Source organism: Triturus cristatus, chromosome 4_1 (assembly GCF_964204655.1).
Source record: "Triturus cristatus chromosome 4_1, aTriCri1.1, whole genome shotgun sequence".
Lineage (NCBI taxonomy): Eukaryota > Metazoa > Chordata > Amphibia > Caudata > Salamandridae > Triturus > Triturus cristatus.
In genome coordinates, this window is record NC_140585.1 from 103,020,439 (window position 1) to 103,035,524 (window position 15,086).

The following is a 15,086-nucleotide window of genomic DNA, read 5'->3' on the forward strand; positions in this document are numbered from 1 at the left end:
CCGAAATAAAGTTTTCAAATGAAATTAAATGAATTAGGTTGTGTCTCAACGATTAAATACCCAGCCTCTGATCAGAGAGGGTGCTATGCTTAAAGTTTAACGGGACAATTAAGGTGTGGTGATGTATGTAGAGGCACTGAAAGGCAATGCCAACTAGCGAGGACACAATCACACAGAAAATAACTGTTTCAGCACCCAGGCTAATGGGCTGCATAGCTAAATACATATACGGTCCCAAAGGCGAGACCGATTGCATTGCAAATGCTTGTTTAGCTGCTTCCTGCCTGAGACCGCCTCTGCTTCAAGAGAAGTAAATAAAGGAATTCCACGCAGGCAGACAGAAAATGAGACATGCAGGCATGCTCTCTCTCTGTCTCTCTCCCTCTCTCCCTCTCTTCCCCCGCGCTCTCTCTCTCTTTCTCTCTCTCTCTCTCTCCCCCTCCCTCTCTCTCTCTCTGCCTCTTCCTCTCTCTGTCACTCTCTTCCTTCCTCCCTCTCGCTCTTTCTCTCTCTCTCTCTCTCTCTCTCTCTCTCTCTCTCTCTCTCTCTCACACACTCTCTCCCCTTCTATCTCTCTCTCTCTCTCTCTCTGTCTGTTCCTCTCTCTCTCTCTCACATTCTCTCTCTTTCTCTCTCACATACTCTCTTCCCCTCTCTCTCTCTCTCTCTCTTTCTCTCTATCTCACTCTCTTCCCCCTCCCTCTCTCTCACACACACACTCTCTTCCTCTCTCTCTCTCAGTCTCTTCCTCTCTCTCTCACACATTCTCTCTCTCTTTCTCTCTCTCTCCCTCTCAGTCTCTTCCTCTCTCTCTCTCACATTCTCTCTCTCTTTCTCTCTCTCTCTCTCTCTCTCTCTCTCTCTCTATCTATCTCTCACATACTCTCTTCCCTCTCTCTCTCTCTCTCTCTCTCTCTCTCTTCCCCCCTCTCTCTCTCTCTCTCTCTTCCCCCCTCTCTCTCTCTCTCTCTCTCTCTCTCTCTCTCTCTCTCTTTCTCTCTCTCTTCCCCGCTCTCTCTCTCTCTCTCTCTCTCTCTCTCTCTCTCTCTTTCTCTCACTTTCTCTCACTCTCTCTCTCTTTCACTCTCTCTCACTCACACCATATAAACAGACACATGAATTCAGACAGCATGCAAGCAGGAATACGTAGGGGGAGACACTCCTTGAGCTGAGTTAATCAAGCTCATGGTGGAGAAAAAGAATAGTACTAACACCCATACCGTCCTTGGCCTCTCTCTTTTAGAAATCTCTTCCACTGAGTGATGTAATGCTTCAGCCTGTGTGGCTTTTCAATACTGGCCCTCTTTGAAGTGATCCCTTGTTGTGAACAATTCTTGTACACTCTGTCCATTCCATTATTGGCCTCTTTAACATATTCATTTGCATATTGACACCATCCTATAGAACATGTCGGCAACTGAGGTGAAAAATATACGTCAGAGCAGAAAGAGCGAGGAGTAGAACAATGCGGTACATCAGAGGTGACTGAGGGGCCGGCCCTAGGATATGTGGGCCCCGGGCAGAATAGGAACATGTGAGGCCCCTAAGCAGATACGATGCGGGATTGGATCGGGCCGGCTAAGAAAGTCATTTTTTTTCCCTTTAAATTAAAATTACCCCTTGCCCCCACAGTTAACAGCTAACAACCATTGACAAAACGCAGTCGTGGCCGACTCATGCCGGCCATGACTGGGTTTTGTCAATGGTTGTTAGCAGTTTAAGCTAAATGGGTAAATACAATAAATGATTTTACTTTCACCTTGCTGTTTTGACCAATAAGTAGCTCCTTCACACACATTTGCATGGAATCACAACTGGAATGCAGTACCATTGCTCTTTGTGCTCTGCAGAGAGGCCATATTTTGAATGGTCATGTAAACTGAACACCTTTTTGACCCACAGACAGGCACAGTGTGAAAGTTGTACTGCCTGCAGCCTCAACTCCAAAGTGCTCAACTGTAGCCTGCTATAAACACCTGGAGGCGACTCAGTACAAAGGGTGCATCATCCAAGAGTAATATGCGGTGAAATAAAATACAAAACACACATGCTGGAAATAGATATCACTCTTGGGGAATGCAAGATTCAGTAAAGCATGGTAAATATAAACAGGAACAAAATTACTGCCATGGATTACACTAACAGCAGGACCACTGGAATTATGTGGCAGGAGAGGGTTAAAGTATGTGGCAGGGTGAGTAAATTATGTGGCAAGAAAAGGCAAATTATGCGGCATAACCTGGCACATTTTGAAATAGTATTACTTCATTTTGTTGCCATTTTTAAACTTGGTAACACTGTTTGGGCACTGGTTGCACCCCATTAGTACCAATTTAACACCCACATTTAGTAGTGGGAAACAGAAAGTTGACTATTCCAGCTTTTCAAAGGGCCTTCCCACATGCGGCAAGACGTGTCGCTGCATTTTTAGTAACTTTTAAACTGTTTGAGATAGAAAGCAATTTTGTTGTTAAAATCTGTAGATTATGCAGCAGCTGATGGATTATGTGGCAAATGCGTCAAATGCATAATTATGCAGATATCGCTGTTGCCGCATAATCGCATAATTCCAGTGGCCCTGCCTAACATGCAGCATCAGACTGGGAAAGAAAATAGGCATCTGAACCAAAATAAAAGGGGCCCCCATTACGGAGTTAGTTAGCTAGAAAAGTGTCCCATGTTTGCAAACTAGGGCAGTTTTAAACTTGTAAAGACATGCTGTATAAGGGTTTTGTAAGGTATGGAAGGACTGCACTGATTTGAGTTTGCTGCAGGCAAAGTTTGCTTTATTATCATAAAAATCAACAGTACAAACGACTCACTTGACAGTGAAGCAGGTCAACAACTAGCCAAACAAACAGCCTACAGAATGACCTGAGAGCAGGGCTTTAAGTGGGATGAAAAAAGCTGTCATTGCCTCAGATAAATGATGGGACTGTGAAAGAACTATAACGAGTCTCACTGAAGTTGCATTAAAGGTAGCGAAGGGTGGCACTGCTGCAGGGTTCAGATCTGTTTTTTCCCTCTGAGGGTGAGGGCAAAAATGAAGAGCGTACCCGTCTCATCACCTGCTTTTCAGAAATGTCATTCATTGTGCAGACACTGGATCAGTGTCTTTGCAGGCAAAGTTACGGGCGTGCATATAGGGCCCCTTTTCAATGTCCATTTTAATTGACTACCGGGTCTAAGACTTGAGTGACCCAGCAGACTTTAAACCCTGCTCCATCCACATCTCAATGCCGCGCACCCACCTATCTGCTCCCCCCCCACTGTAGTCCATTCGTCTTGCCCCTTTTATTCGCCTCTCTGCTCCCTTTCCACTTGTCCTTGGTGGGCAGCCAGTTTCCATTGTGATGGGCCGCGATTTCCACTCTATCCTTTGTTGTGCCCTGCAGGATATTCTGTCTTTTATTCATACAGGGGCAGGGTCACTTTACAGGCAAGGGCACTCATTTTACCTGTCTGACTGCTGTCATCAACATGCCGATGCAGCCATTAGGCCCACAGAGACTGGCCAGCAGGGGAGATTGACATAAAAAAGAAAAACATAAACTCTCAGGGGGCCCCCTGGGCCTCGGAACTTCTGATGTCTTTAAAGGTGCCAGGCCCCACGGCTGCGAGCAGGCGCTGGGCCATGGGCAGCTGCCCACGCTGCCCATGCCTAGCGCCGGCCCTGCAGCCGGGAATTGTTTTTCCATCGGAGCACCCAAAGGAAGCATAGCTGCCACGTTTCCCAGGCTTTTTCTTAGAATTCTGGGACTTGTAGTCTTTTTTTTAACTCAGTATAGAACCAGGACTACAAGTAGTGCTTAATATGAGCCGGTGGTTTCTGGTGCTAGGCACAAGGACTTAATTCCAAACACCGGCGCCTGTGGCAGTCTACCACAAGGTGGCGCTGTGTGGAGACGACCACAGCAACAGGTAATAATTAATTAAATATACATTAAAAAAAACTACTAATACTTGCAGCTCACGCCATTCTTACAACTTTTGGGGCCTCAAATAGAATTGTCACACTTGTAGGAGTGTGACGGTTAGTAATTGTCGTGTTACTATCATTGGCAGCATGGCAGGGGCAACGGGTAGTCAAGCTGCAGTGGCTTCCAGACCAAAGCCCTAGCGATAATTTTTTTTACAAATTAAGCATTGACTAAAAGTACCAACATTCTAAGAAAGGACAGGACTAAATACCCATGCACAGCCATGTGACACTTGGCAGCCATTAGCAACGTAGAAATACTTTTTTCTTCTAGGAAGTGTGAAACTATCATATGCAATGTTAGTTGGAAACTACAAGCCCCACAATGCAATATTCTGTTGGCCAAGAAACCCGGAAATCTTAACACCTGGCACATGAAATGGAACCATTGGGCAGGAGAGGCAGAGATCTCAAGCTGGAGGTGTCCGCGTGAATGGCATTTGACAATTTTGGATCTAGTCTCTACAGAGTGACAGGTTCATGAGCAGGGTGACCAGATAACTCCACGTAACTAGAACAGCACGCTACCAGGCCTGCGCCTACATTTACCAAGGCAGTGCATTCTGGGAATTGCAGTCATATTTTGCTCAATAAAATTAACTCGCTCATTCTGTTTTGAGAAAACCTTTTTCAAATCAATACCAGGTGCTGATGGTAAAGTTCTGAAACCGAAAAACATTTCAGTAGAAGGATTCTAAAATGCGGCTTCTTGTGTTCCCTTGTACAGAGCAGAGACACAGTTGGCGGCGAGAGGACCCCTTCTTTTTAAGCTGCCCCTTCAAAAACACACATCTACAGCGATTTGTCTCACTACATAAATCAGTTTTTGCACTGTGTCACGCCGGTGCATTTGTTAAAAAGATTAATTTCCAGATGAATCCATTAATGTTGCTTCAAAATATTTCAAACACTAAAACAACTATCTGCGTGCTAAAAAGAAAGATATTACACGCTTTGGAAAAACCGCAGAAAGCATTCTTTTAAAGAGATGTGTCTTGATGCAGATGAAGCTTTTATAGCTGGGTACCATTCCATGTAAGAAAATGCAAAACTTGCCCGATTTGTGTCCCCCGAGTTGCACCTTTCTGCACGAGTAGCTGCTATTAATATTTCTACACTTCTCTGTTCTGCCGCTTTTCATACTTTGGGGGTGGAGGAGGGGCGCATCAGAAGATATAGGAGAGCACGGAAGACACGAGGAAGAAGCGCTTCAACACCTCATCAGGGGTAGCAAGCGCTAGATAAATGCAAACCTTTGTCCCTCTTCTATCCCTCCGCTATCCTTCTGAATCCAAATAACTGACTAACCTATCCACCACTCAAATTACTTTCATATTTCACTATGCTAATTCAACACTAATCCTTTATGGGTTCCGGAGTAGCGTGCTACTCGCCGAAAAAGAGCTTCAATACCCCATAAGGGGTAACAAGCGCTATATAAATGCAAACATTTTTTCCCTCTTCTAACCCTCCGCTATTGTTCTGAATCCAAATAACTGACTAATATCCACCACTCAAGTTACCCTCATATTTCCCTATACTAATTCACCTCTAATCCTTATAGGTGCCGGAGTAGCGTGCTACTCGCTAAGAAAGTGCTTCAACACCCCATTAGTGGTAACAAGCGCTATATAAATGCAAACCTTTTTTCCCTCTTCTACCCCTCCCCAACCCTTCTCAATCCAAATAACTGACTAACCTATCCACCACTCAAATAACTTTCATATTTCACTATACTAATTCACCACTAATCCTGTATGGGTTCCGGAGTAGCGTGCTACTCGCCGAAAAGCACTTTGGTGCCTTATCAGTGGTAGTAAGTGTTATATAAATGCAATTACAATACAATACAATACATGCATACATACAAGCCAGAAGTATGTAAAGTGCCACACATGAGATGGATTCACTGAGCTTCTATGGAATTGTAGATGTTGTTAGGTGGAGTTAGATGAAGGGTCACCGCTTTAAGCACACTGGTCTCTCTCCTCCTGGTCAGGGGTCTCCTCAGGCAGAGTTGTCTCATACCTGGGCACATCATCTATTAGTCGGCGTCGCTCTACCTCCTTGTAACCCCTAGACTTGTATCTGCGGCAACCGTAGATGGCCACCGCAATCAGGATGGCCAGTGCAGTGGTGACTCCCACCGTGACCCCTGCTGCCTCCCCACCAGACATCTTCTTTTTGGTCCCATAGACCATCCTCATGGTACTGCTGCCATCGGCCGTGTTGATCGATTTCCACAGCTTGGTACCGGAGTCTAAGACCCAGGAGCGTCCGGTCTCGGTCAGTACCACCACAGTGTTGGTGGTGCCCACACTCAGGATGGGTGGTTCGGAGTAGGGCGGCAAGTGGACAGTCGGCAAGGATCCACCGGTGAAAAGCCCTGCTTTGACGCAGTAGTAAACGACACATGAATCGCTGACGAGGGCTCGGTGCTGGCCGAATCCAGTAGGACAGCCTTTTGGGGGACCATTTTGGTCTTCCGGCCCCAGTGAGCTTTTCAGAGAAGCAGATGTTTTGGATGAGGCAAGTGGATTCCCTTGATCACAACTGAAAAAGCCTCCAAAAGGCACAGAGTAGGGGAACCCCATCTCATAGTCGTCACTGACACAGACTTCCAGGTCCAGGAGGAGCTTCAGAGGATAGAAGCTGGGAGGGCAGGACTGCGCAGCGGTCAGCGGGTTGGTGCCACTGGCGCTATAAAGGCCTCCAAACATGTAGCCCATGTTCTGTTGGACGTCACCTTGGGAGGCGCACCAGTAGGCATCGAATCGGGATGTAGAAACCCTGTAGACATTGCCACAAACCTCTTTCCAGTAAATGTAGTTCCATTCTTGATGACATTCATAGTGACTGAATCCTTGATCCTTGGTCTGCGTGAGGAGCCTCACCGGCTCGTATCCCGAAGGGCAAGAAAACCCCCTGGTGAGTGAATTCTTGTGCTCCAGATCCTGGCATATAACATTCACGTCTTGTCCTGTAACCCCATGGCACTCCTGATAGGCACCTCCAAAGGTGAAGTTGTTCATCATTCCCCCACAGGACCCATCGTCAACGTTGGCGTGGAAGTTGAAGTTTGAAGAGATGGGATCAGTGCAGCCGGGGTAGGTGTTGACCTGGTAGTAGCGGTGGGACGCTGCCTGGACCGTCCTGGCCAGCTTCTGCACAGTCGGCTCTGGCAGGTCCGGCAGAGTCATGGTATTGATGAAGTAAGGTAGGGGCAGGCCAGACCGATCGATGGCCACCAGCTGATTGGTGATGCCCTCTTGCCATGTCTTGAGAGTGATACCAGGGTAAAATGGCACCCCTCCAATGCTCTGAACCTTGGTGCTCGTGCGGTTTGACAGGTAGCCAGTGGTGAATGAGCTACCAGAGCTGACGTTCTCCCCAAAGCCAACACTGATTATGCCTTGGAAAGTGGCCCCAGCGGAAGCGGTGATGGAGCTCCGGTGGGACCAGTTATCTTTCAAGAAGGTGGACAGGATATGGTCCTCTTGGACGAGGCAGGCTCCTGCGTCCACGCTGGTGATGACATGTGTGCCGTAGTTCAGGATGAGAATCTCTGCCAAGTAGTTGGCCATGCGCGTCTGGTTGTTCTCTAGATGGTTAGCCATCTCCACCAACTGGCTCTTGAACGTCGGATCCACTTCGAAGTTGGGATTGGCCTTCATGATATAGCGACGGTTTCTCACCTGAACCCTGGTGGTGACCGATTGGTCTCTGACCTGATGGGTCTTCATGCTTTGGAAGTCTGTCGAGAACTTGGCGTTGATGAGTGCGACGGCAGAGACCTCAGCATTGATGGAGAAGGCGGTGGAGCTCGTGTACTCCTTCCAGCTCTCGACAATCTCTGAGTTCATCTCCAGACTGGTCTGCTTCTCGGGGATCACAAAGACGTCATCAGGAATAATGTAGACGTCATCTTCTGTGGTCTTACACGTGGAGTAGGCCATGTTCATCACTCTGCCCATGTCCAGGTTTCGCAGATTGTCCCAGCCTCCACCAGGTAGTACCTCCAATGTGGGGAGCTTCAGAGCTTTCTTACACAGCCTGAGATCTGAAGGCGGACAGTCTGCGGCGGAAGCGTAGGCGCGTTGCCCATCTCTGCTCAAAGCCAGTAGACTCCATAAGAGGAGAACCTTCGCTGGCGACGAGGCCATGATGAAGCTGGCGCTGGTGAATGTGAACCTGCAGATATGGTTGTAAGTGTACACAGCAGGTAGACTTTATACCCTTCATGCAGCCAATTTAGTGATCTCACAAGGAGGCGGGCAGAGGGCTGAATGTACCATGTGACTTGTATAAAGAGAAATGTATACAACAACGGCTGTGCTTCGCCTCACAAAAGAATATGTTTGTTCCCTGGATAACATTTCTGCCTTATCAAGCTAAGGAGAATTGGTGCACTTTGGAAGAAACGAAAGTACCAACGTGCAGGAAGCGGCTGCCAGAATTCTGCTTTTGTTTATCATTAAACATAATACAGAGCAGACAAGGCCAAGCAAGACTGGACTTTCCCTTTCCCTTGTGCAGACTGTCCCGCGAGGAGGAGTGCTGGATTCCCCGGGTCAGTATTTCCTGCTAGCTGCTTCCTTGAGATCGGAGGTGCAGGCAGGGCACGTTGGGTGAGATGCCTCAAGAGCAGGCACCTGGCTCATGGGCATTCCTGATTCCAGGGCCTGAGACCATGTACTCTGTGGGAGCGGACTGCAAGTTGTTGATGTTGTAGGACTACATGTGTGTTTGTTTGGCACGCACTGCACATCTATGCCGCCATGTAGCTGTGGCATGGTATGCCAAGGTAGACCCACTCTATACGTCTATGCCAGATATTAGCACTTTATTCTCATGAGCTGCATTTACTAAAGCCATAGTCTACTTATTGGCAGTGCCCAGGCACATGCCTCTGTATGCACTTACACACAAACAGGCACGCACTCTCGCTCTCTCTCACACCCACGCACTTACACACAAACAGGCACGCACTCTCGCTCTCTCTCACACCCACGCACTTACACACATACAGGCATGCACTCTCGCTCTCTCTCACACCCACGCACTTACACACATACAGGCATGCACTCTCGCTCTCTCTCACACCCACGCACTTACACACATACAGGCATGCACTCTCGCTCTCTCTCACACCCACGCACTTACACACATACAGGCATGCACTCTCGCTCTCTCTCACACCCACGCACTTACACACATACAGGCATGCACTCTCGCTCTCTCTCACACCCACGCACTTACACACATACAGGCATGCACTCTCGCTCTCTCTCACACCCACGCACTTACACACATACAGGCATGCACTCTCGCTCTCTCTCACACCCATGCACCTACACACATACAGGCATGCACTCTCGCTCTCTCTCACACCCACGCACTTACATACAGGCATGCACTCTCGCTCTCTCTCACACCCACGCACTTACACACATACAGGCATGCACTCTCGCTCTCTCTCACACCCACGCACTTACACACATACAGGCATGCACTCTCGCTCTCTCTCACACCCACGCATTTACATACATACAGGCATGCACTCTCGCTCTCTCTCACACCCACGCACTTACACACATACAGGCATGCACTCTCGCTCTCTCTCACACCCACGCACTTACACACATACAGGCATGCACTCTCGCTCTCTCTCACACCCACGCATTTACATACATACAGGCATGCACTCTCGCTCTCTCTCACACCCACGCACTTACACACATACAGGCACGCACTCTCTCTCTCTCACACCCACGCACTTACACACATACAGGCACGCACTCTCGCTCTCTCTCACACCCACGCACTTACACACATACAGGCACGCACTCTCGCTCTCTCTCACACCCACGCACTTACACACATACAGGCACGCACTCTCGCTCTCTCTCACACCCACGCACTTACACACATACAGGCACGCACTCTCGCTCTCTCTCACACCCACACACTTACACACATACAGGCACGCACTCTCTCTCTCTCTCACACCCACGCACTTACACACATACAGGCACGCACTCTCGCTCTCTCTCACACCCACGCACTTACACACATACAGGCATGCACTCTCGCTCTCTCTCACACCCACGCACTTACACACATACAGGCACGCACTCTCGCTCTCTCTCACACCCACGCACTTACACACATACAGGCACGCACTCTCGCTCTCTCTCACACCCACGCACTTACACACATACAGGCACGCACTCTCTCTCTCTCTCACACCCACGCACTTACACACATACAGGCATGCACTCTCGCTCTCTCTCACACCCACGCACTTACACACATACAGGCATGCACTCTCGCTCTCTCTCACACCCACGCACTTACACACATACAGGCATGCACTCTCTCTCTCTCTCACACCCACGCACTTACACACATACAGGCATGCACTCTCGCTCTCTCTCACACCCACGCACTTACACACATCCAGGCATGCACTCTCGCTCTCTCTCACACCCACGCACTTACACACATCCAGGCATGCACTCTCGCTCTCTCTCACAGCCACATATACACGCTGTGACACCCACCCACACACCCACTTTCAATCATACACTACAAGACAGAAACGAGTAGGCCAGTGCTTAATTTGTACAATAATAAGTGTCAGGGCTGTCATCAGGAGGCCTCTGCAGTTTGCACCACCCAGTGCCCTGGCCAGCGCTGCCAGTGACAGTACAAACACACCTACGAACATCAGACTCCTGGAAAAGTGGCCCTTCAGACGATTCCGGGCCCCTAAAGCTACAAGAAGGGCTTGGGTGGCCGGTATTGGTCATTTTAATGTATATTAAATTAATAAGCAACTGTTGTGGTGCTCATTTGTAAAAAACACAAATAGCACCACCATGTAGCAGCCTGTCATATGACCCGGTGTTGGCAATTAACTGCTGGTGTCCAGTACCGGAACCCCCCGGCTCAAATAAACCACTGGTGTAGGCACTCAAGTGTACATATAACTACTATTAATATTCAGAAACACATATCCACATGGGAATCCTCCCTTATACTCTGATTCACGTACAAATTGGTCCAAGCTCAAACTCAGAAAGTGGGACACGGTCTCTCTCTCTCTCTCTCTCTCTCTCTCTCTCTCTCTCTCTCCTCTCTTATGCTAGACTGGTGAATAGCTGACTAGTTAGTAGTTGTTGCTTCTAATCAATGGTTCAGTACCTGATACTTCCTGTGCTTTCGGTTGGGGAGAGGTATTAAGAAAGTGGCAGTGTTTAAGATGACGCCGCATCTGTCAGTGGTTGATAAGGGGGCAGAAGTGGCCACTGTGGCATCCACCTCAGCTCTGGAGCCCACACGGAGCTCTGTAACATACGTCTTTATTCTGAGGCACGCAACTGTTAACTGAACGCAATACATCATAGACTTTATTGACCACACCCAGACACACCCAAATACCTCTTTTTCACGTGTGGAGAGTGAGAGAATGGATCTAACAGTTGCGTTCTCCCAATACAACTTTTTTTCACTATGGACAACTGTAGTCTGAGGCTGTATTCCCCATCCGGGGGTACAGTTTTTTCGAGATGGTCCTACTGTATTAGCGTCAGTTGGAATATCAAAGATATTGACGGAAACGCCTCACTCACATAATAGTGACATGCTTCATCATCGGCGTTACCTCCACACCCAGATAAGGTGATACTATCTGGGCGGACTCAACCATAGATATACCGGGAGTTCTGATAAGTAGGTCACTGGTTTAAGAGGCGAACCAGATTTTTTTGGTGTATTCGTTAAAAATACCTACAAGTGTACCTCCTCTTGATCCTTTATTCTGAGGCACTTGTGATACAGATAAAAGCCTAATGTTGGGGTTTTTTTGAACCTTCGTGTGTTCAATTATACCCTCTGTTCAATGCCAACATGTTTCGGCCCTCCCTAAATAGCCCAGTCGGGTCTGGGGCCTTCGTCAGGGCGTGGTGTTTATAAAGCCTACTTATGAGTCCTAATTTGGGCTTCTTACATGTGTTCCATGCACACCAAATGTGAGGCCTAATGCACTCACCTGTATGTCTTTTGTTCGAACTCCAGTAGTTTTTCTATAAGGAGTAAAAAGATCTCTTTAAAATACACTCGCATCTCTAGTTCATGTATTTCATGACTACTGTGCAACTATAGTGCTCATAAGTTTTTCAATGCTACTGAGTGATTTGGTGCCAACTGACTAAGTGCTCACTATTCAATTATATGTGAGACTATTTGTTCGTGTTGCATATTTTTATGCCATCTCCATTACATTTGCAACCACAACAATGACTTCCACCGCCTTAAGTGATGCTCTAATCCATATTTGTGATGTTTGTAGACAAACACGGAGTTCTTCTTAGTTTATAGGGGACATATCCATTGTATACCTATGGGTTTCGAACCAACAGTGTGTAATCAACTCCTTCGCGTTTCAGTTGTGATCACACGTGCCATACTTCTGGGTGGTCTTTTTGTGCTCTTATCCATAGGTTATAGCAGCGTGTTGAGTGCTCATAACTCTATTTATTGTGTGTAAAAACAGCTAACACTTCATTAGAAATATAGCACCCTGCTCGGTGCAGTGCTCACCTACTGGTGGATGCTAATTAAGCATCATGCAGGCTGGAGTGTGTCAAAGGTGGCGTCCTGTAGTCACACACTGCATTAGATAACAAAGGTTTAGTTATTTCAAACATCCTGTCTTATCCTTCCGTTTGGATGTGTGTCTCAAACCTTTAAACTCTCACTAGGTTTCTTTATTTATTATTTACACCCCCTTGTATAGTGCACGCAGGGTGAAGGATGGGGAATTCATGTGGACAGTATTATCAAAGTCCGCTCGCTTCTGTGCTCCCCCCTCTCTATGGTGGTTATACCTTCGGTCTTATGGCTAATCACATACTCTCACTGTAATTGCCGCCCTCAGTTTGCTACATCATGCCCAGTGGGTCTTCTATGTTTTCAGAGTACTCATACAACTCCCCATTCCAGTTGTCACCGTGAACTGCTTTCCCGTGTTTCCCATGGTATCGCTAGATTTACCGTTTTACATATAGGAGACAAACAGTGAGCGTGTAACCCGTATTACCTCTTAAATACAAGCACCCGTTCACGTCCTATTTTACCGTTCCACTAAACGAATCAGGTTCTAGCATGTTACTCGCCACCCCTCTTTGATCTACGTTAAATCATAAGACTCATGAAGCAGGAAGTTCCCAACTTACTTCGTCAAGGAGCCGCCACCGCCGATCTGCCTAGTACACCACTCGCCTGCCGTCGAATGGTGATGGCACTTCCTCGGCTTGTTTTTAAACCTTCCTCTCAATTGGTTTGGCTGACGCTCTTTCACGTATCGTGTATCCTCTATCGTCACTCGGAGGACTACTCGACTCGCGAGAGGTGCGGGATCATGGGTATTGTGGTTTTTTGCGGTTTTTTCGTGATTTCTAAGAAACACCTTTGCTACGATCCCTTATTGCTTGTGTCAACGCGCTCCTGTTCGTGTTCAGGGACTGAAGCGCTTTTGTTAGGGCTATGTGCATCAGTGTTAATTGTGGTATTAGACCATGTGTTTCAATTATGTATACACCAGCACAACGAATTTTACTCCCGCTTACTGGAAATGTACTCAGAGACTGACTGAATCAGTATATAACCCGTTTGATACAGTTCTGTGGATTTTTTGCGTTTTTTTTGTTTTCCAGGTTTAGTTGGTAGTAGGTCTACATTGTATCACATGTTTAGTTCCTCGCTCTTCGTATCGTGTAGTTGTTCTTCATACGGTGTATGGGAGCCAGACTGCTTAATGTCCTGCATTAAGTTCTAAGCATTTTGATGGTACGTGTCAACACAAAGTTTTTTTCTTTCTTGGCTTCCAGCGTCTGCCCTCAGTTAATTTTTATTTTGGGCTAACTCAGGGTCGTCCATGGTATTTCTTCATTCAATCCCTGTGTTGTACTCGACATGCGGTAGATCCATCGCTGTTCTAATTTAAATAGTTGTTTTTCAGTACTGTTGTTAGGTAACTTCTCGATTACTGTCCATGTGAAGTCATTTTCATTATGTTTAGTGGTCAGGAAGTGACGCATCATTTTTGTTATCGTTTTCCCGCATCTGAATGTGCTCCGGTGTTCATTAATTCGGACCTTGACTTTTCTTGTCGTCATTCCTACATATTTCTGATTACAAATGCAGGTCATTACATACACCACATTCTTGCTATTGCAGTTGCTGAAGGAGCGTTGCTCCCAAGGGGTTTGTAAACCAACATCGATCGTCTTACTGGCTTGTGTCAGCCGACACACGTTACATGATCCACATGGGAAATGTCCCACCACCTCTGGTAAGTTCCACAATGTGTTTTGTTGTCCTTGTCTTGTTGGTACCTTCGGGCGGGTATGTACAACAGAGTCTTTTATAGATTTCCCTCTTTTAAAAGCAAACAAGGGTTTTTCCAGTTTCAGGCCCCCTGAGTTCAAGGTTTTCCAATGTCGTAGGACGATTTTCTTGATTTTATTTGAGTCTGTTCCAAAAGTGGTAACACACACAATTCTTTTTTGTTCTGGTCTTACTGCTGGTTCAAGGAGTCCTTCTCGGTTGTTATTTTTGGCCCTTCTATATGCTTGTTTTACTAGTTTCTCTGGGTATGTTTTGGTCTTTAATTTCTTGGATAGTTGTTTTGCATGGGTTTCGTACTTGGTCTTGTCTGAACAGTTCCTCCTCAATCTTAAGAACTGCCCTACCGGCAGATTATCTTTTAATGCCTTTGGGTGGAAACTGTCATATCTTAATAAGTTATTTACATCAGTTGGTTTGTAAAACACTTCAGTTTCCAATGATCCTTCCTTTGCCCAGATTTTCAGGTCCAGGAATGTTATTGAGTCTCCATTCAACGTCATGGTAAATTTCAGATATTCATCCCTGGTATTCAACCATGTAAGGAAGTTTTTTGCTTCATTTTCATCTCCTCTCCAAATTATAAAAATATCATCAATGAATCTCTTCCAGACATTCAGATTCATCTGATATGGGTTTGTCTCATTGAAGATGTATGTCGTCTCAAAATCGTGGACGTAAAGGCAGGCAATGCTTG

General features: G+C 46.8%; 1 protein-coding gene across 1 annotated transcript; it reads right to left on the bottom strand.

Moving 5' to 3' along the window:
* Positions 1–2,758: 2,758 nt before the first annotated feature.
* LOC146839657 (macrophage-expressed gene 1 protein-like) lies at positions 2,759–8,298 on the bottom strand. The gene has a single exon (XM_085651756.1). The coding sequence runs from the start codon at positions 8,140–8,142 to the stop codon at positions 5,947–5,949; it is 2,196 nt and encodes a 731-aa protein (XP_085507882.1). The 5' UTR covers positions 8,143–8,298; the 3' UTR covers positions 2,759–5,946.
* Between the last annotated feature and the right edge of the window lie 6,788 nt (positions 8,299–15,086).

What these genes read in the sequence shown, in the direction of transcription:
- LOC146839657 (XM_085651756.1), bottom strand. Translation starts at nt 8,142, where the DNA reads ATGGCCTCGTCGCCAGCGAAGGTTCTCCTCTTATGGAGTCTACTGGCT.